At 36.1% G+C, this 21608-nt stretch overlaps 1 protein-coding gene across 1 annotated transcript; it reads left to right on the top strand.

Annotated features, from left to right (window-relative positions):
• Nucleotides 1-14830: 14830 nt before the first annotated feature.
• Nucleotides 14831-21608, top strand: LOC306861521 (uncharacterized protein; the record flags this gene model as incomplete). Its single annotated transcript, XM_079403825.1, has 3 exons — nt 14831-15161; nt 16488-16604; nt 21488-21608. The coding sequence occupies exons 1-3, from the start codon at nt 15049-15051 to the stop codon at nt 21606-21608; spliced, it is 351 nt and encodes a 116-aa protein (XP_079259951.1). The 5' UTR covers nt 14831-15048.

Below are 21608 nucleotides of genomic sequence, written 5' to 3'. Positions count from 1 at the left end.
ACATAAGCTTCTTTTTCATCAACCAGTCAATGTTTACAGCAGGGCATGGGACAACCGCGCTCGGGCTTGGTTAAAGGTAGAGGTGTGTGATATGATGACTTTTGATCGTGGACGATTAAAATGTCTCCACAATCTGCTTTTGAAGCAATATCGTAGTATTATGCTTCAGTGCACGTTCTATCATTTGCAGTTCTGACATCTCTGTCTCAATCTGCTGTACAACGTAACATACATTCACATGTTATCTCATCGCTAGAGTTACACTCAAGTAGTGTTAATTTCGTTAATGAAAATGACTAAATAAATTTGTTGACAACCTTTATTTTTTAAGATTGAGACGAGACGACATGGATATCAATAGACACTTACAGTGAATAAATCAGCATGCAATATCATTGACAAAAATAAGACAAGACTAGAATGTAGTTAAAAAAATAAAAACAAACCAAAAATCTCTCTTTATTTTCATCAACACAGCGACAGAGCATATTTACATATCATATTTCAAGCACGGTCATCTTTCATTCGTTGTGACAGCAACAGGACTCGGGTGAAAGAAAAGACCTGTGCCCGTATTCATGAAAAATCTTAGTGAAGAGTTGCTCCTAGTAACAAAATTCTAAGAAAATTCGTAGAAATGTGGGTGTTTCCTCTTAAAATTAAAGGAAAAATCCTAGTAAAGAAAAAAGTAATTCAGAAAGCATCTTAACCCTTAAAAGAGGTCTTAAGGTTCAAACTTGTTTGGAGTACGGACGAGGACTTTTAAGAGGGTTTAAGAGTTTCTTTAGCAGCGGAGATAATGGACGAAACATGAAGAGGGAGAAGAAATGTGTTGCACACAATGCATGACAGTGAGTTAATAAGACGCTACACATTAGATCGTGCAGGGATCATGTTTGTGACCGATCTTATTAAAGACATGCTAACATCTCAGACACCATGCAGAAATGCCGTAGCGCCAGAAATGGATGTAATTACGACATTAACATATTTGGCAACTGGGAAAATGCAACTATGCAGCAGTGATGATTTGGGTCTGCCACAACCTTCTATAAGCAGAGTGATCGCACAGACAATTACAGCACTTTCAGATCCTCTAATTGTTTCGCGGTTCATTGCGTTTACACTGGACAGTCCCACCTTGCAGGCTCAAAAAACAGCATTTATGCATATAGCAGGCTTCCCTGGTGTTGTCGTAGTAATTGATGGAACCACGTCTGAATTATTGCACCGTCAGAAAACGAGGATGCTTATGTAAATAGAAAAAGGTACCATAGCATAAACGTTCAAGTTGTTTTCAGTGCAGATTATAGGATTTTAGACATTGTTGCGAAATGCAACACATGATGCCAGGATACTGGCGGAGAGTGGCCTGAGACATCAAATTCAGAGAAAAACAAATGTGTTGCAGTATCATATGCTACTGTACTTCCCATAAATAGTCTACCGCTATGTATTGAAACTCTCAACTGAATTCTATTTGTTTTTATTAATTCACAGAGCTCACAAAAAAACACAGGCCATAGTTGAGCGAGGTTATTGGTCAGCTAAAGAGACGCTTTCACATTTTGCATGGAGAGGTGCGATTGGCGCCGGGAAAGGTCTGCAAAGGGATAACAGCCTGTGCAGTACATTATAACATCTGTAAAGCCAGACTAATTGTAGACCCTCCCGCGGACAATCAGACTGATGAAGAGGATGATGAAGAACACCCTCCACAAGGGAGGGATCTGTCCCAAAGTGGGATGCCTTACAGAGCCCAATTTATTCATTTGCATTTCAGGCAAGTTACAGTGAATGCAATATAAAAATCATGACCACACTGAAAAGCCAATTCTTAAAAAAAAAAAAAGATAATATGAAGAAACACAAATGCCCATTATTAATTATTTTAATTTTTTAGTAGCTCAATTTGTAATTTGTAGTATTCCTCCTGTAAATGGAGTACTATTTTCTGCTGCTTTAGGACATCCATCTCCATCTCAAGTTTTTTCTCCATTAGGGATTGTGTTGGAGCAGCAGCAACAGAAGGCGGGGAATGAGGTGCTTCGGGACGAGGGTAGCCCAGTTGCAAAGTTGACGGTCCACATTCCTCGGCTGAAGGCTCGGTGCTGCCGAAAGGGGCAAACATTTCATCTCTGTTATTTAATTCATTTTGTGACAAATTTATTTTTGTTCTGTTTATAGAATGTCAGATAGAATATGAGAAATGGCCTTATATGTTAAATAAAAATGGATCTTTATATTGTTACTTGGCAGTTTGTTTATTAAAATTACAATTTTTGTAGTTCCACCAGCTGAATCATTGAGCTGTCTGTGCCCTCCTTTAAACCGGTAATGCTGGTTTCTGAGTGACCAAAGATGTTGAAAACGGTTCGGGCTACTTGGGACAGCTGTTTAGCAGGTGGTCCACCCCCTAGAAAACAGTGCAGTGGACCACGTTTACATATAATTGTTTGAGATAACTGCCAGCGGTTAAAAAAAAAAAAAACGTGGTATAGCACTCACCTGTGCGTGATGACTCCCGCTTGTGTGCTGCAATTTCCCCTCTGGCTTTTGATTGCAACACGTACCAGCGTTTCTCGTAATCTTCACTAGTGCGCACAACCAGGGGGAATGAAGCGTTAGTCTTCACTAGTGCGCACAACCAGGGGGAATGAAATGTTAGTCTTCACTAGTGCGCACAACCAGGGGGAATGAAGTGTTAGTCTTCACTAGTGCACACAACCAGGGGGAATGAAATGTTAGTCTTCACTAGTGCGCACAACCAGGGGGAATGAAGCGTTAGTCTTCACTAGTGCGCACAACCAGGGGGAATGAAGCGTTAGTCTTCACTAGTGCGCACAACCAGGGGGAATGAAGCGTTAGTCTTCACTAGTGCGCACAACCAGGGGGAATGAAGCGTTAGTCTTCACTAGTGCGTACAACCAGGGGGAATGAAGCGTTGGTCTTCACTAGTGCGCACAACCAGGGGGAATGAAGCGTTGGTCTTCACTAGTGCGTACAACCAGGGGGAATGAAGCGTTGGTCTTCACTAGTGCGCACAACCAGGGGGAATGAAACGTTAGTCTTCACTAGTGCACACAACCAGGGGGAATGAAGCGTTAGTCTTCACTAGTGCGCACAACCAGGGGGAATGAAGCGTTGGTCTTCACTAGTGCGCACAACCAGGGGGAATGAAGCGTTGGTCTTCACTAGTGCGTACAACCAGGGGGAATGAAGCGTTGGTCTTCACTAGTGCGCACAACCAGGGGGAATGAAACGTTAGTCTTCACTAGTGCACACAACCAGGGGGAATGAAACGTTAGTCTTCACTAGTGCACACAACCAGGGGGAATGAAACGTTAGTCTTCACTAGTGCACACAACCAGGGGGAATGAAGCGTTAGTCTTCACTAGTGCGTACAACCAGGGGGAATGAAGCGTTGGTCTTCACTAGTGCGTACAACCAGGGGGAATGAAGCGTTGGTCTTCACTAGTGCGCACAACCAGGGGGAATGAAGCGTTGGTCTTCACTAGTGCGCACAACCAGGGGGAATGAAGCGTTGGTCTTCACTAGTGCACACAACCAGGGGGAATGAAGCGTTGGTCTTCACTAGTGCGCACAACCAGGGGGAATGAAGCGTTGGTCTTCACTAGTGCGCACAACCAGGGGGAATGAAGCGTTGGTCTTCACTAGTGCACACAACCAGGGGGAATGAAGCGTTGGTCTTCACTAGTGCACACAACCAGGGGGAATGAAGCGTTGGTCTTCAACCAGGGGGAATGAAGCGTTAATATTCTGCGCTATAAGCTCCCATGTCTGCTTCTTGCCCCGTGCTGTGACACCCGGCCCGAAGGATGCCCTTGTGTTCTTCCACTAACTGGGCTAACAGTAAACACTGTTCCTCTGTCCAGTTGGGCTTTCACATCCTTCTTGTATTTGACTCCATGTTTGCTACGATCAAATCAACATTAAAACCCCACTAAAATAGACATGCAAGCAATCAGTGTAATTGGAAAGAGCAGATAATTTTCCTCATTCTTAAGCCTATCAAATCAATTGCTTATTTATTGTCTAACTGCTTGCTTTTCTTGAAAAACTAACACTAGCTTTCCTTTTTCTATTCTATCTACTCGTTTTCTTAAAAAAGAAAAAAAAAGAAAAACTTGCTACGTGTACTGCGTCGGGCTAACTGAAACTTGTCATAACATTTGCATGTTGTTGCTCGCTGTAAGTCGCTTTGGATAAAAGCGTCTGCTAAATGATTAAATACATTAAGCAGGAAATTAACAGCATGGTAAGTCAAAAATAAAGAATATATATACACATATAATGTGTGTGTGTGTGTGTGTGTGTGTGTGTGTGTGTGTGTGTGAGAGAGAGAGAGTAAGGTAAAACAGAAAAAAACAGCCTGCAATTTCAAAGTGAAGGCTTAAAATAAACCCTACTCTTTAAAATCTCTTTAATTTTCTTCTTGGACAACCAACCAATCACAGTCTTCAGAAGACTGTGTCATTCCTAGCAACGGTGTCAGCCCCGCCTCCTCACAAAGATAAAAGTTTTTGTCTTTTCCTCGCTCAGAGTTGCTCTCAGATCACTTTTAAGCTAAAATAGGATCTCTCTGAGAGGATTCTTAGAGTCTTTATGAATACGGGACCAGATATTTGGGCCCATTTTCTGCATATTGAAGCAGAAAAAAAAGCAAATGTGGATTCAAAATTGCAGGAAAAAACACAACAAACCTCAAGTGGCATTACAAGGCTCACCACAAAGATGTCAAAGTAGGTTTACAACATTTTTGTGATAATTATGTTTATTATATGGGATGTATTTTATGGCTAAACCAAACCAATTACGCTAATCGACTAGCAAATGATTGTGACCCAGTATAAGTCTTTTTTACAACAGTCCAAGTGTGTAAATTCATACTTTAATTCCTTTATTTTTTTTAAAGTTTCATTTGAATTGTTAAATAAGTAGAAAAAAAGTCACTTTTTCATCATCAAAGCAGCTGAGCAGCAAAATTACCCAAAAGCACCACCTAGAGCAGGGGTCTCTAACACGTCGCTCGCGAGCTACCAGTAGCTCATGTCCTGACTGAAAGTAGCTCGCCAAGAAAATTTGTCATCGGTAACACTTTATTATAAGGATCAGAAATTAGACTGTAATTAATGACTAATAACTGCATTTGTAAGTGACTACCCAGGTGAAAAAGAAATATATTTAAATTGTGCTTTTTTAGACATACTTAATATGTTTAAATTATACTATACTAAGTGCATATTAAATGTATTATTTTGAAACAACTTTAAGTATATTAAGTGTACTTTAAGATATATTTAAGTTCAACTTTTATATATTTGCAATATATTTAATGCATTGAAATTGTGTTAAAATGGACCCATTTTAAGTATATTTAGTGCAACTTAAGTGTATTTCTTAAAATACATTAAAAATGTACTTTTAATACTTCATGAACTACATTTAGAGCATATTTGAAATATTGTTTTAATGTACTTTAAATACATTTGAATTGAATTACATTTCATTTGAAATGCATTAGCATTCAAAAGAAGTATATTTACATTGTACTTTTTTGTACATACTTAATATATTTAAATTGCACTATACTAAGTACATATTAAATGTATTATTTTGAAACAAGTTTAAGTATATTAAGTGTATTTCAAGATATATTTAAGATCAATTTTAATCTATTTGCAATATATTTAATGTATTCAAAATGTGTTCAAATTTACCCACTTCAAGTGCATTTAGTGTATTTTCACTATACTTCCCTTATTTTATTTATAGTACACTTCAATGTTGCACTAGAAGTACATTACAAAGTTATTTTAAGCTAATAATTAATGCATTTTCAGTGTATTTCAAATATATTAGCTCATTTATAATGTATTTTCATAACACTAAAGAATTCACTATTAATATATTACAAAGATATTTTACAAAATCATTTAATATGCCAGAAATATATGTTTAATATATTAAAAATATATATTTAAAAAACCCATGTAGTATGTCAATAATACTTTTATATTAAACATACTTTTTATAACAAAAGTTTAATGTATTACAAATATAATGCAAACTACTGTTTCTGTAAAGACAGTATCAAATTCGCATTTTCAAACGTACAAAACGTTTAATTTGACAATTTTGTAAAAAAAAAAAAAAGTTCATTGTCTTTAGCCAAAATATGTTCACCAAAAATAACGATAAGTGATCTGCAGAGCTCCATTTAACACAAAATAAGAATAATACAAACAAATCAGTAAAGAGCATTTGTAGGAAACTAACAATGGCGTTAAACAATTGAACACATATGGAGCCACAGAAGACAAACAAATGGATTTTCACCAAACTAGCTATAGCCAAACAGTTAACCAAGAACTGTAAGAGCTTAAACATTCCATCTTCATCCTTCCAGTGGCGAGCGACTGTTCTTTGAGGTTGACTCGTTATTGCACTTCCTCCGAACGAGGGCCCGCACCTCAGACACTGTCGTCTTTGGGAACTCTTTCATCACAGTGTCTGTGAAAGGGGAAAAAGAAACTGTAAACATTTCGGCAAAATTAACCCATGTTACAAAAACAGAAAAACTGTTTATGTGTTTTCACATTTACTCCTTTTCTAATGCCTAGTGGTCTGGTTAAAGTACAGTACGATTCGGGACCATGGGTTTTCACTGGCAACAGTACCCTTACTTGATCTAATGTCAAATCTCCATCATTCTCGCATAAAAACTACACCAACTGTAAACAACACTGTTACTCCAGTGTTCTGCACTGCAGTAAATATAACCCACAAACTAACAACAACAACTGAAGACCACTGTAGTTAAAGCCTGGCAAAAGGACGAAAGCCAGACTTTGGTAATGTTCAGGGGTCCAGATTTCATCATTGCCAGTAACACATTTACTTTAACTGCAAATGCAAAAATTACACTGCAAACTATTACTATATAATGCATAACAGATATTTATGGTATTAATATTTGCTATTGCCCCCTTGACCTGTAAAGACAACAAAAAAGTAGTACACATACTGTACCTACGACCTTGCACAGTGACCTTGTGAGGGTTCCGTTGGTCTTTCGAGGTCTGAAGCCCTGATTTCCCTGTAAGAGTACATCTTGCTAGTTTCTCTTTTTTGTGGCTAGTTCTTGCGTAAAAAGAGCAACTCGTGACTTATTCAGTCTGTCATACATCCTCTTGGACACTGTGACATCTGAATCAGCAAGAGAAATCTGGGTAGAACAAGAAACAATAACTATTATACTTTTTAATTCAAATATAAAGCAATGACTATGCTAATGGATTTTCTAAATGGTTAAGCATATACAAAAACACAATAATTATTACAGTCATGAATTTATCATCATACCTTTTTTCCTAACCATTTCTGAGGATTCAGCGAGAGACAGCTCACTGGAACTTGATCTTGAGCTGCATGAGCCTCTTTTCATGGACTCTAGGACATCTTGGAGAGATGATACAATCCCAGGAAGCTCTACAAGATAACAATAAATAAACAACAACACACATTTGAGTTATTCTTCATTTTTAGTTCATCAAGGTATTGATTCAATGAAGTGTATTTCTAAAGAAGCATTGCTGTAACTTTAAAACTTTTGTTGTGCAAAGACAGGAAATGATAAGGATAAATGGCAAATTGGTTACAGCTGATAAGGGTTTGTTAAATGTATAAATATAACAAACAATCATATACCATAATGGTAATGTGGCTAAACAGTTTACATTGCCTTATATTGACATAGACCAAGATGAGTTTTCCTTTCCATATTGGCCGTGGTACTCGATCAGAGACAAACATACTCACCTACCTCAGGCCTCATATTAGCTTCATCTAAATATTTGACATCTCATCAAACTAATCAAAGTGGCTAATGAAGTCCTTTTTGTAAACATGGGCATGTGGCTAGCATTCTATACATTTGAAGCATCCTTATCTTTAACATACAGAAAACTATGAAATAAGATTAGAATCAAGCACTAATATAAATAAACTCATCTCAAGATTAAAGTAGCTTTCCTGCAAGATTAAACTCATATTTTTAAGAAAAACTGTTTAAATAACCTGTTGATAATAAAATAATGAAACGTCAAGAATAAAGTCATTGGGTTTTAAGAAAGAAAAGTCCAAATAAAATACTTTTAATGAACACATGCATGTCGAGTTACTTGAATTACTTAGCATCTGAAGAACTATAGACCACAGCGAGTCAGGTTTGTGCATCTAGCAACCTTCTTTCACTTCTCATCACAATTCACATTTCTTCAATAACAATGAAATATTAGGTTAATAAATGTGTTAAACAAGTGTTTAATAATCAATCTATTGGGTAGGTTTAGGGAAGAACTTTGCTGTCCCATTTAATTAGTTTAATAAATGCTTGTAAATATATTATTGATATTTTCACATATATCTGTTGCCCCAAACTACTATCATATGGTTGTATAGATGGTCACTCATTTATTTTTCTAAGGCTGGATGAAATCTACATTAACAAGTCTTACTCTCTACTGCTGCAGATTTTTAGGTATGCTTACCAACAAGTTGAAATGAACATGACAATTGTGTTTGTTATTGTTTGGCCCTTATTTTCTTCTGTAGCCAACAATTGCATTTATAACATTAAAGGTGACCTAGTATGCCCTTTTTGTAACAGAAATCTCCTCAATATGTCTTTTTCATATCAAAATACCCCACAGATCATTTGTTATACATTTTAAATACCTCTTTTTAGGCGGGAGAAAGAATTGGGCTGATTTTGTGTGTTAGTTATTCATTTTAAACTGACAAACAAAAGGAGAACATCACTCAACAGATATAACTTTCAAAATGGATCCATAACAGTTCATGATGCAGAACGTTCAGATCTCAATGGCGTAAGAGAAATCTGGAACGGCATGCTCAGAGCGGGCGGATTTGTACCGTTTGGTTTACGCACCTTATAAAAGTGACATTTTCATAATAGATTAAACCTAATCTAACTTAACTAAATGGGACAGACTTTAACTATAGACTGACTATAAAAAGGGATTGAATTCTGGTAACATTTAGAATACGTACTGCATAACTATTAAGGAAATATAGCAGAACTAACAGGTAATTATTCATTAACACTTAACTCACTACTGTTAACTACTAAGGAAGTTGTGTTAACTAATCAGTATGTAATTCAATTTTAGAACTGTGTTAAGTAACAGTTAGCTACTCAATAACTACTGTATTCTGTCATACCTCCTGAAGAACTAATCTTAATTATCTACTAGTTAAGGTTCAAGAAAAATAACGATGAAATAACTACTACTGAACAGTTATACGCAAATAGGTCGAGGCCCACAAATCAAGTACTTGAGTAAAAGTACAGATAGCCCAATAAAATATTACTCTATTATGAAAATGAGTTAAGTAAAGGACAAGTACAAACACTGGGATGAAGCTGTTGGGTCATATTTGTTTTGTTTAGTCTTGGGTAGTTTGTGTTGTATTCATGTCTAAACCTTATAACCCTTCTAATCTTTTCACATTACAAGAGGACTACTGTGTCAGGATCCAAATAGGTCCTGCAGAAATATTTGATAATTATTTATTAATTACTAATGGTTAATGGTAATTGATTAGCTAACTGTTACTTAACACAATTATAAAATTGTATTTTAGTTTTCAATAATTCCTTACTAGTTATGTAGGAAGTAAGAAACCGTATTCTAAAGTGTCACCTGAATCCTTTAACATTCTGAGCCCTAGTATTTTACCTTTCAAAGCTTTGACAACATCATCCTCAAGCACGACAGGATTGTTTGGGGAGATGTCCTCTGCAGAAGACTGTTCTCAAATTCCTTGCTTACATCATCTTCTTGTTCGTCGTCACTCTCCAGTGCAGCCTGTATGTTATATTTCATACAAGGTTAGAAGAGGCTCAAAAATCAATTACAATACGTTAGTGATGTTGTATTTTTAATAAGTGAAGATTACATCAAATGTCATGTTGATAATTGTGGCTTTATTTCAAATTCACAATTTCAAATGTTTGGGTCTACTGTGATGTAGTGGTTCTGTACAATTAACCTCTAGGCAGAGATTTAAAGAAATAAGAAAGTCTCACATAAGAGCATGCAAATAACAAATATAAGAGCAACTAGCCAATGCTCCCATAAAATAAATAAATATGCTTTTACATATTTCAGTCTACTGAAGGAACCAGTTGGACACCTGAAAGAGAGCATGCTTTATGAATCTCCTTCATAAAGCTTATGGGCAGTATGGACAATATGAATCACATTTTTACTGTTCTGGATGCACAAACTATATAGGTAAGGTTAATAGTCAGACACAGTGTTCTATACGTCACATGATGTTTGATGCAGACACAAATTTAAAAAACGGGGCGTATTTTTTAGTTTTTAACTTATCAAGCCAAATTAAGGACATTCTTGAAAATCCCAAGAATACTTTAGAAAGAAAAAGGTCTACTAATGGCATTATTAGTGACATACAGTCAGGAATGGAGTATGGAAACCTAATCAGGAGTGGTACAATGAGTGAAGAAGACGTGTCCTTACTATGGAACAGTGATGGTATCCCAGTTTTCAAGAGCTCAAGTTGTCAGCTATGGCCCATTCAGTGCCAGATCATTGAGCTGGATCCAAAAGAACGAAAAAATAATATCTGCATACCATGTGTTTGGTTTGGAGAGAAAAAACCCAACATGACAACTCTGTTAACTCCATTTGTTGATGAGCTTCAAAAACTGGAGCAAAATGGAATACAGTGGACAGACAAACATAACCAGCCACATTTATCTAAGGTGCATGCCCTGGTCTGTAGCTCAGATTCAGTGGCTCGTCCCCAAATTCGAAACACAAAACAGTTTAATGGCACATATGGCTGCGACTTTTGCTATCATAAAGGTGGAGGGTCATACCCTTACATATATCCTGAACCTTCTCTCAGATGGGAATTTGAGCATTTTCAACATGCTATGACTGCAACTCCTCAGCAGCCAGTAATGGGAGTGAAAGGTCCCTCTCCATTAATGAAGCTAGCAAACTTTCAGAGGGTAAATGGGTTTGTACCTGAATATCAGCATAGCGTTGGCCTCTGAGTAACACGGCAGCTAATGACATTATGGCTGGAGTCCACTAACCATGACAAACCATGGTACATAGGCACAAAATCTGATGTCATTGATAAGCAGTTGCTAGCAATCCAGCCCCCAGCAGAGTTAACTAGAGTTCCACGTTCTGTAAAAGAATGGAAATATTGGAAGGCCTCAGAATGGAGATCTTTTCTTCTGTTCTATGCTCTACCAGTGCTTTGTGGTGTACTTTCCAAGAAATATTGGAACCATCTTTTTCTTCTTGTTTTTGGTATTTATTCTCTGCTTCAGGAAAAGATACAAATGGTCGATATTGATAATGCAGAGAAAGCACTGAAGAAATTTGTAATGGAATTTGAGAAGTTGTACGGCAAGGACAAGATGACATTCAACGTGCACTTGATGACACATTTCTGCAAGTGTGAGAAACTGGGGACCCCTGTGGGCTTCATCCACTTTTTCTTTTGAGTCATTTAATGGCACACTCCTGAGGTTCTTTAATGGAACCACACATGTCCAACAACAGATAGTCAAGAGATTCCTCAAATGGAGAGACATCACAAACAAGGCTGACAAGTACATGAGCAATGCCAAAGACTCTTGACTGTTCTATGCTCTACAGAACGGCAAACAAGAGACAGCCAAATCAGCACACCTGTCAGAGAATGTTAGGGTTTCCAGGAATCCTCATCCAGTACGCCACATGCTTGCTATCGAGGAACGTTTTGGTGTTCGGGTACAGCAAGGCCTGTATTATGATCGTTTTATTATCACACAGAAGCTATCACAAGACTTCAGAAAAGGAACAACTCTGTAGCAGAATTAGCTGATGGCACATTTGGCAAGATTCTCAGCATTGTGGCGTTTAATCCTGAAGGTTGTAATGCACAAATGAGCTGTGTTTTGGTTAAGGAGCTGTGCGGGTCTGGAAGTCAGCTGTGTAGGCATTCTGACCTTAACATTTCTTCCCAGTTCATTCATGAGGTGAAAGAGTCAAACAATATTTATGCAGTGCATACACAGTTTTTGAAACGAAAATGTGTGATGGTTGACTTGAAAGACAAAATGTATGTCATAGCTCTGCCAAACAACTTTGAAAGGGATTGAAATGATTGCAGTTGCATTAATGAAATACCCAAATTAGTGAATTCCATAAGTAACGTTTCATAAACAATTTTATTTTTATTTTCTTGTGACCATTAATGTTTTTTGTGTTTTTTATGCTTTTGCTTTTGATGTATGTGTACCTCATATTTTATGCTAATGTGTGCAAGTACTGGTACTGAGGTACACGTTCAGTTTTAAATGGATTGTTCAAACTTAATGCACTACAGAATAATGAAAGCCATAATGTTAAACTGAACTGCCATGAGTGAGTATATAATCTGCGTAAAGTGCTTTGTTTTAGAATAAAGCATTGTAAGAATACAACTGCATATTCATATAATGTATGTATTACTGTTTTTATAAAATATATAAAAATGTTACAAATGTTTATCCAAAAAATCTTTGAAAAGCAGTTTAATGTTCATTACATAAATATTTAATATAAATTGCAGTAGGCCTTACATATACTGCCAACACAATACACATAATATATAGATTAAATAATAGTACATTAGTATTGTGAGCCGTGTCCCGGGCACCTATCAGCGTCGCCCTGGCAACGAAGGAGATCCACCTGCATGCAGTCACCAAGGGCTGATCGGTCCCAGCTGAAGCGGATGAGGAGAGGACTACAAAAGCTGCACCCGAGAATACACGGGTGAGAAAGATCTCCAGACGACAGTGTATTTTTTGTATTTGTTACAAAAGTACTTCTAGTATACTTTGGATTAATATATATTCACAATATCTTTGTGTTTAACACTGTCACAATGTTGGTGCAGGAAAGCACGAGCAGAGATTCGACTTCACGAAATGACTTCTTTACACGGGCAAACAGACAGACAGGCAAACATAGTAACCTTAATACTGGACAACATGGACAAAACGGAAGGGAACTTAAATTAACAAGACACACCTAAACACAATGAACACTTAACAGAAACTAGGTCAGACGGAGCACATGGGTAATGAAAACAAACACAAAAACAGTCCAGGGCGTGACAAGCACATTTCTTACAAGTGTAATTAAGCATATATGTATTATATATTCATATGTACTTTTATTATTTTTTATAAATGTATCTGAATTATACTAAATGTTATCATATTTCTTACAAGTGTAATTAAGCATACATTATCAAAGTACTTCTAATATACTTACAATATATTACTATTTAGCACATTTCTTAAAAGTGTAATTAAGCATATATTTATTACCAATGTACTTCTATTATACATTTTAGAAATGTATTTGAATTGTACTTCATTTTAGCACATTTATTAAAAGTGTAAGCATATTTATCACCACAGTACTTCAACTACAATTTCTGTAAATATGCTTAAATGCGATTTAGTATATTTTGAATGCACTTCAAATAAACACGTTGGTAATACAAATGTATTAAAAACACACTACTTGAATTCCAAATATATATTTAATACATTTAATACTAGGTCTTTTCCACCTGGGTAGTTATGGACTTGTATGCCATTACAAGCTCTTTATAAGGCCTTTATTGGTTGTTGTCTTATAGACCCTTTATACTTGTTTCTGTCCTAACAGTGTACTAATTAGTTAAAAATAAAACAAACTAATAGCTTGTATTGTGCAAATTACACACTTTATAAATTCTCAGTACACTGTGTGAATGTGTAGCTTATAAGTATGAAATAAAAATAGAATAGGCATTTCATCACAGACATTTCATCTCACTGAAAAACACTGATGTTACACAAAAACAGTCTTTCTAGCAGTTGTGAATCATTTGTTACGGAGCGGGGCCATATCTGTCACGTGTCTGTTTGCTATAGAGTTACTGTGCTGTAACATGGCAGGGCTAGTTAAATTATTCTACCCTCTTATGACACTATGCTCTGATAATAATAGCTTTGTAGAACTATACATTATTTGGATAATTAGTCCAAAAAAAACGGTTATATCTGTCTGTTGCATATATCTGAATAAAGATAATATATTGATACTTAATATAAATTTTTTTTGTCCTATTTTATTCATTATCATTAAAATGACAGTTAAATGAAAAAGTTTTCAAAATTACATTATGTCATGTAATAAAATAATAAATTATTATTACAAAGCATTTTCAGTTTCGGTTTTTGGCCAAGTGCATCCAGAATTTTCATTTCGGTGCATCCCTAATATATATATTTGTTTATTTATTTATTTTTAATAGGATTGTATGTCTGTCTATCTTAAGCACCATGGTCCTGAGAGGCACAATATTTCATTCCTTGTATGTCTCCACACACTGTATAGTGGAATTACAATAATGCTCACTTAAACTTGAACTAACAGCATAATCATACGTCACAGGAGTCTGCATTATTAACGAATGTATAATCATAAAAGCACAAAACATCATTTGGGTTCTCCAAAAGTCTCTCCGCCATCAAACATAGCTTTTCTTCATCTTGTATAATTAATAAATGTAACACCATTCTTGAAAAGTGCTAATTTAATGTGTGTTTTTACAGTTGGATTTCAAGAAAGTTTGAAGTTAGGACACCAATGGGGTTATTGTAAAGTTCAGTTTCAGTTACTGTGCCGAAACAGGATCTGGAAATGACCTCATCAGACAAACCTGTGAAAGTGAAACTGTCAAATGTATTAGATACTGAGTACGGTTAAAACTAGCTGTCTAGGGGCAAATTCAAACCTAAATATATTTATGGCAACACCGTATAGAGCAGGACAATTGTGTCTCGTTATGTGACAGAAGACAGAAGAATGATACTATACATGTCTGATAAACGGCACAGCTGCTAGCCACTGCAGTTCAGTTCAGTCCAAAATGAGTTTTCGTGAGGAGACAGAGAAAGACACTGGCTCTAAGATGGGTTCTCCATCCTCTGAATCAAGCTGTGATCACTTTGCCTTTACTGATGCAACAGTGACTGACCCCAGGTAAGAGACTGTACTAGCCATTACTACATTAGCCAGATTCATTTTTCAAAGTGGTGACATACTATAATATTGTTTACTGAAACTAAATTCATGTAGTAAAAACTGAAACTGAATCACGTATGTACTCTTACAAGTTATCAATTGTCTAATCTTATATGTTTTTGGTGTTTGAGGATGCATAAATGATTTACATTTGACATACTTCGTGCAAGAAGTACAACTGTAGCATGGAGAATTACCCTGGGCATCGACAAGAGTAGCCAGAGAAGATATGTAGATGTCTGCATGAACAAGCTGTTCTCTCAATCTAGAACTCCTGCAAGAAACAAAGAGTGCTTGATCATTGATCACTTTGGATAAACTCTTAATAATCCTCCTAATGTCTCAGTGTGTGGCTTTAAAGATACACGAAGAGCTCTTATATCTTTTATTTGTAATCAAGTTGCTATCCTCCTGTTTATGTAAACTACAAACTTTCTCAAGTGCGGTATCAAGCCACTTATTAAGATATCCATGTACATTTAGTCATTTAGCAGACGCTTTTATCCAAAGAGACGTACAAATGAGGACAATAAAACCAACAAAAAGAGCAACAATATGCAAGAGCTATGACAAGTCTCGGTTAGCAAGGTTGTCAAAATTCTCTTGCTTAGAACAAATATGATGGCGTCGTAAAAACTGGCTATAGGGTAACCTGCATCAACGTATTGACACGTTACAGTAATTCTCTTTTATTTATACAGAAGAATACTGTATTATTCATGGAGTATTTTTCTGTTTTCTTAAATTCCATACAAATGTATGTAAAATTACAAAATAATGGTGATAATAATTTATGAAATCACCATCAGGTGGTGCAAATGGCACCATTTCTCACAATATAAAAAAAAATTGTTAAAAAAAAAAAAAGTCAAATGACTGGCAGCAATGGCTGCCTAACAAAAACCTTAAAATTTCACTAAAATATCCTAACTAAAATAAAGTGCAAAACTTTATTTAAACTTATTTTAACATTTTAAATGGAATATTAATGAACAGTACAGTAGATATAGAAATGATCTAGAACTGGCCCCAGTGCATTTTGCTGTCTGGGAAAGTATCACGAGGATACCAAAAATTTGGATTGCAGCACACAAATAAAATACTTGTATGATCATTTTATTTTATGTTTGCGTATGGCTATGTATTTTCTTTCTATTCTGTTGTTTTATATATGTATGAATGCATGCATGTACCCCAGAGCTCCCGGAAACCACAACAAATTCCTTATTTGTTTGCACATCCCGGGCAAATTCCTGATGCTGTTTTGTCCATTGTCACTGTCAGCAGGTGGAAGAGACTGAGATCAGAGTCTCCAGAACCCAGTGGTGTGTCTGTGAAGAGTAATGCATCTATGATGGATCCCCCTACACTCAGTGAGGCAGGAGTGACCTCTGACCCCAGGTAAAACACTTGTCATTTGTCAGACACTTTTTTCACAAACGCTTCTTAAACGTCTGATTTGATAGTTAAACATGTATGTTAATGAATTCCAATCATTCGTAAATAGGGCACTCGTGCACGCTCTTCACAATCAACATCATCCCGCCTATGACAACAATTTCATGTCCAGAAACGCAGTGGAATATTCTGATCTACTTTCTCAAGTTTTGCTCCAGTAATATTGCATAAATGCAAACAAGACTAATAGGCCGTATGGCTAACAACAAATATTCAATAATGTGTGTCCACCAAAGGGTTTTTAGCCAGCTGAGAAATGACAGGTGCTCTTCTGAAAACGGCCAGCTGGTGGCGCTTAAACGCTTTGGTGGCACAGCATTTCCCCAAAGACTGTAAAAAAGGAAAGTTTTTCCAGCTGTTGATTTGGTTGCGATGGCAGTAACGTATTACTAGGATCTCATTTTGAAGAATATCACTGAATATAAAAATGCAGTAACCAGTAATATTATCTTCTCTATTGTTGTTCAGTTGTTAAGTGGGATGATTGGTTGGTGTAGTGTTTGTCCCGCCCCTCCTCCACTGATTGGACGCTGCGTTCTAAGCTAAACTGGAGCTAAACAGTGTATCAACTCTCAGCTGCAAACAAAAAACAAAACAAACAGAGCAAACGCACTTGTAAAATATTATAATGGCAGTGCATCAAAATTCAGTGTCATCAGTTTGCCAGAAAGAACACGTAACCTTTTACGCACCATTTACACGTGGTAGGGAGCAGGTGTACGTTTCTTTCGTACCAACTAACATTCTGAAAATACGAACACATTCGTGAATCCCAAAATTTACGTCAAATTTTACACAAAAATTCGTTCTGCACGTGTTTCATGAACGAGGCCCATTGTCACCTAGTTAAAACAAACATTAATTTAGGCTTTACTATAAATAATATGATAACTAGCGCTTCTCCCTGGCGTGCGGTTTGAGAAGGGTTCTGTACTTCTGGGCCGTGAGTGGTACAGCGTTGGTCAACAGTGTCAAGGCGGTTCAACGACATGCGGTCAAATCCAGTGCAAATCTGCTTTATTAAAGAACTTTCTTTTTTGTTTATTAAAGCAGAAATGTGTGTATTCTGCTGGTGAAAACACACTGCTTAAAGTTACACCATAATTATTTTTGTTTTAGTTAGAACTATTTTACATTCAGAGTATGTGAGCGTCAACAATTTCCCGTCCGTGCTCCGAGCATGTAATAATCGCTCCGCTCCGGGTTCACCATTTCCTGCTCCCGCTCCCGCTCCACTCCTCGTGACAGTTTCAAAGTGGCTTATAGGAACACTTGTGTGCAAACTCTTCCTACCACATGACAAGCTAATAACATGCTTGTCAGCATTCAAAGGTATAATTGCTGCTTATTGCAGCGCAGATTTAGCTTGTGATGAAAATAACAGTATGTTTTCGTCAGTTATTTTACCTACAGATTGCTGCAGTTTTTACAGATTTCTGCTCAGTCGAAATCAGATACAGATGAAGTGTAAGGTTTGAATGCATTATTGAGAGAGCGATTGCGTGTGAATAAGTGCTGTAACTGTTTAAATCATGCTTTCAGCTGAAAATATTCAGTATCTAGAAGGAACAAACTATTTGAGAACTATAACTCCCTATAACATTGCCGTCATCATAGCCTTCACATGATCCATCTGTTTGAAGCAAGCTAAATATGTTTAACGTGAATTCTTGATAAATATGCAGTTATATTACGAGTCGTTGGCATGAATTGTACTCGTGATGGTAAAACAACCCGATTTGGGCTATTTGTAACCCAAGGGCTGGGTAAATATAGAACAGAATACATTATTTCAGCATCTGATTAATCTTGATCAACAACAGTGTTTCACTCATTGCTGAAATATGCTCTGACAAGTTTTTTTATTTTCGTTTACTCTTGATCAACAACAACTAATGATCATGCAGCGAACTGGAGCGGCAATTCATAGGTTATAATTTATATAGGTTATAAATAATAGGTGATTCAGTTTGTTATAATAACTGCATCTGTCTAAGATATAGACGGGTGAAGATTTATTTTAATACTAATTCCAAACTCTAGTTAGCCTGTAAATGATCAATATGTTTGGCCCATATTCAAGTGTTTTTGCTCATGCATGGCAGGGAGGCGCCCGTGCGACCACTTGCATCTTTTCCTGATAATGAAACAACTTAAACTCAGTTTGAAACGGATTTTATTTATCTAAACTCATAATAACAACAAAATGTTGTGCTTTTGCAAAATAATGAAAACAAACAGGATGGGCTTTCTGCCGTCTCCGTGAACTGGAGCGCATCTCAAAAAAGAACCAAAACCTATCGTGTGGCTGCCTCACATATATCTATACAAAGTGTCTACTTTTAAATGAACCAATTCAAAACTCAATCAAATACTGCCTGATTATGTCATCTGTATCAAGGTTACATTTAGTCTAGGCTACTGTGGAGATGAGAATCTGTACCTTGCAGCCGACAAGAAAACATTAGTTGATTAATAAATAATTAAAATGTCTCCTTTTTATATACATTCATATTCATTGGGCTACTTTTGCCTGTACTTTGTGGCAAACTTTATGTGTGTGCTTGCACGCGGAATCTATTAAAGCTCATTATGGATTAGTAGTTGATTTAATATAAATGTGCAATTAATGGCTTAAACGAACGACTACTAGTTAACTAAAAAATCTTTAGTGGGGGGCAGCCATAATAAATATCCACTAGACATCTATTTTTAAGTTTTTTAAGGCATTTTATACTCGTTTCCATAGTCGGATAAATTCCTCTTTCAGAACTGTCTCGTCCACATGTTTTATCCTCTGAAACACAAAAACGAAAATTTAAAGAAAATAGATTATTTTGGGTTTTGTAAATAGGTAAATATTGTTGTTTCTGGTTTGTGGATTGTAAATTACAGAACATCTACAAAATATGTTGTCTCCCAAAAACTCTTGTCTTTTTTGACACGTCCATAAAGCATGTGTATTTCCCTCATCTAAATGATAAAACAGGTTTATAGACTGATATTTTCTGATGTCTGGACTCTATTTTCAGGGGTTTAGAATAATATAAAGAGATGCTTCAGTCAGGGGTGTAGATTACGCGGGGGACGTTCCCCCCCCACTTTTAATATCACGTAAATTCGTCCCCCGCACTTTTTCGGGCAAGTGTGTTGGCATAAAGGTTTTCAAGAGCCGGTGTGAATAAATGTAGATTTAAATTCAAAGAGACAGGATAGTCTGTTGCATGACCTGATGTTTTATTCGGATGCAGAATAAGGCGAGATAAACGCTCATTATGCAGTGTGTGTTTCATTCATACTCGAAGCCGGAGGGCGCTCTCGCGCAGAAAGTTGCACCATGAAATTCCTAATATATGAAATGGATGAAAACAGAAAAAAAACGAGGAGTTTGGATTTGCGATTGCGACGATATATGGTTTATTTGTGTTTTTCAAGTCATCTCCAGGTAATAATTAAAGTATATGAACAATGCAGTGCTAATTGACATAGCATTCATTACAGTATAGAAACTATTCTGCCTCATGGGACAAAAAAAGTGTTTGTAGTATATAAACAAATCATTATTATCGGTTATTGTCCAGCAGTGTATCTGATTTCTAAGCCAATTAAAAGCTAGAAATAAGAGAAAAAATTAAAGTTGCCCAGTCAAAAGTTTTTGAACATTAAGATGATTAATGTTTTTTAAAGAAGTCTCTTCTGCTCAGAAAGCCTGGATTTTTTTTCAGGTTTCTTTGATGAATAGAAAGTTCAAAAGAACAGCATTTATCTGAAATAGAACTCTTTTGTAACATTATTACTGTCTTTATCATCACTTTTGATCAATTTAAACCATCCTTGCTAAATAAAAGTATTAATTCCTATCATTTCTTTTCCAAATAAAATAAATAATAATACAGACGCCACACTTTTGAATGGTATAGTGTATGATGTTACAAAAGCTTTTTATTTCAGATAAATGCTGATCTTTGAATCTTTCTATTCATCAAAGAATGCTGAAAAAAATTACTCAACTGTTTTAAATAATAATAATAATTAAAAAAGGTTTGTTGATCAGTAAATCAGTATATTATTATGATTTCTGAAGATCATGTGACACTGAAGAAAGTAATGATGCTGGAAATACAGCTGCGCATCACAGAAATAAATGACATTTTCCAATATATTCAAATAGAAAGCAGTTGTACATAGTAATTAAACTTAAAGGCGTTTTATTAACTTGTACCACTCCAGTATTGATAGTTCTCTGTGCTGTTAAATAAGGTCGTCCGTGACATGTAGGAATTATTAAATGTAAATTTCAAACATTTTTATTTGTGACAAATATTAAGTAATGTATTAAGACACTGACATTAGTATATCCACATTGAATATCCTTCCACTTTTAATGCTCCAATACAAAAGATTTTAAAATAGTGTATTGTGTAACAGAGTAAAACCTAAGCACACGCTCACTGTCATTTACTATATGCTGCTTGAATTCATTCTGAATAACAGACACATTAAGTACTAAATTTGCTTCTGTGAATATGAATTATTTTGAACTAGTTTATCTTAGATTATAGACCAACTGCAACCAATTTATACACTACCGCAGCCATCAACGAGCCCATTGGCAGAGTGCAATGCAATACGCGAGGAAATGTGCTCCAATGCGTTCACATGGTCAGAATCTCGTAACTGTAATTTGGTCTGGATAAATGTGTTTTTCTAAATTAATAAATGTAAAAGTATACTGCATTCAAGTTATACAGTAAGACAGGAGATCAGAAATTGGCAGCAAACAGCAGGTAGTCATAATATGCTGTTTTGTCCATTGTCACGGTCAGCAGGTGTAAGAGACTGAGATCAGAGTCTCCAGAACCCAGTGGTGTGTCTGTGAAGAGTAATGCATCTATGATGGATCCCCCTACACTCAGTGAGGCAGGAGTGACCTCTGACCCCAGGTAA

The sequence above is a fragment of the Barbus barbus genome (genome assembly GCF_936440315.1).
Source record: "Barbus barbus genome assembly, chromosome: 4".
NCBI classification, from domain to species: Eukaryota; Metazoa; Chordata; class Actinopteri; order Cypriniformes; family Cyprinidae; genus Barbus; species Barbus barbus.
The sequence above is the reverse complement of the archived record's forward strand: the minus strand, read 5'-3'. Positions and strand labels throughout refer to the sequence as shown.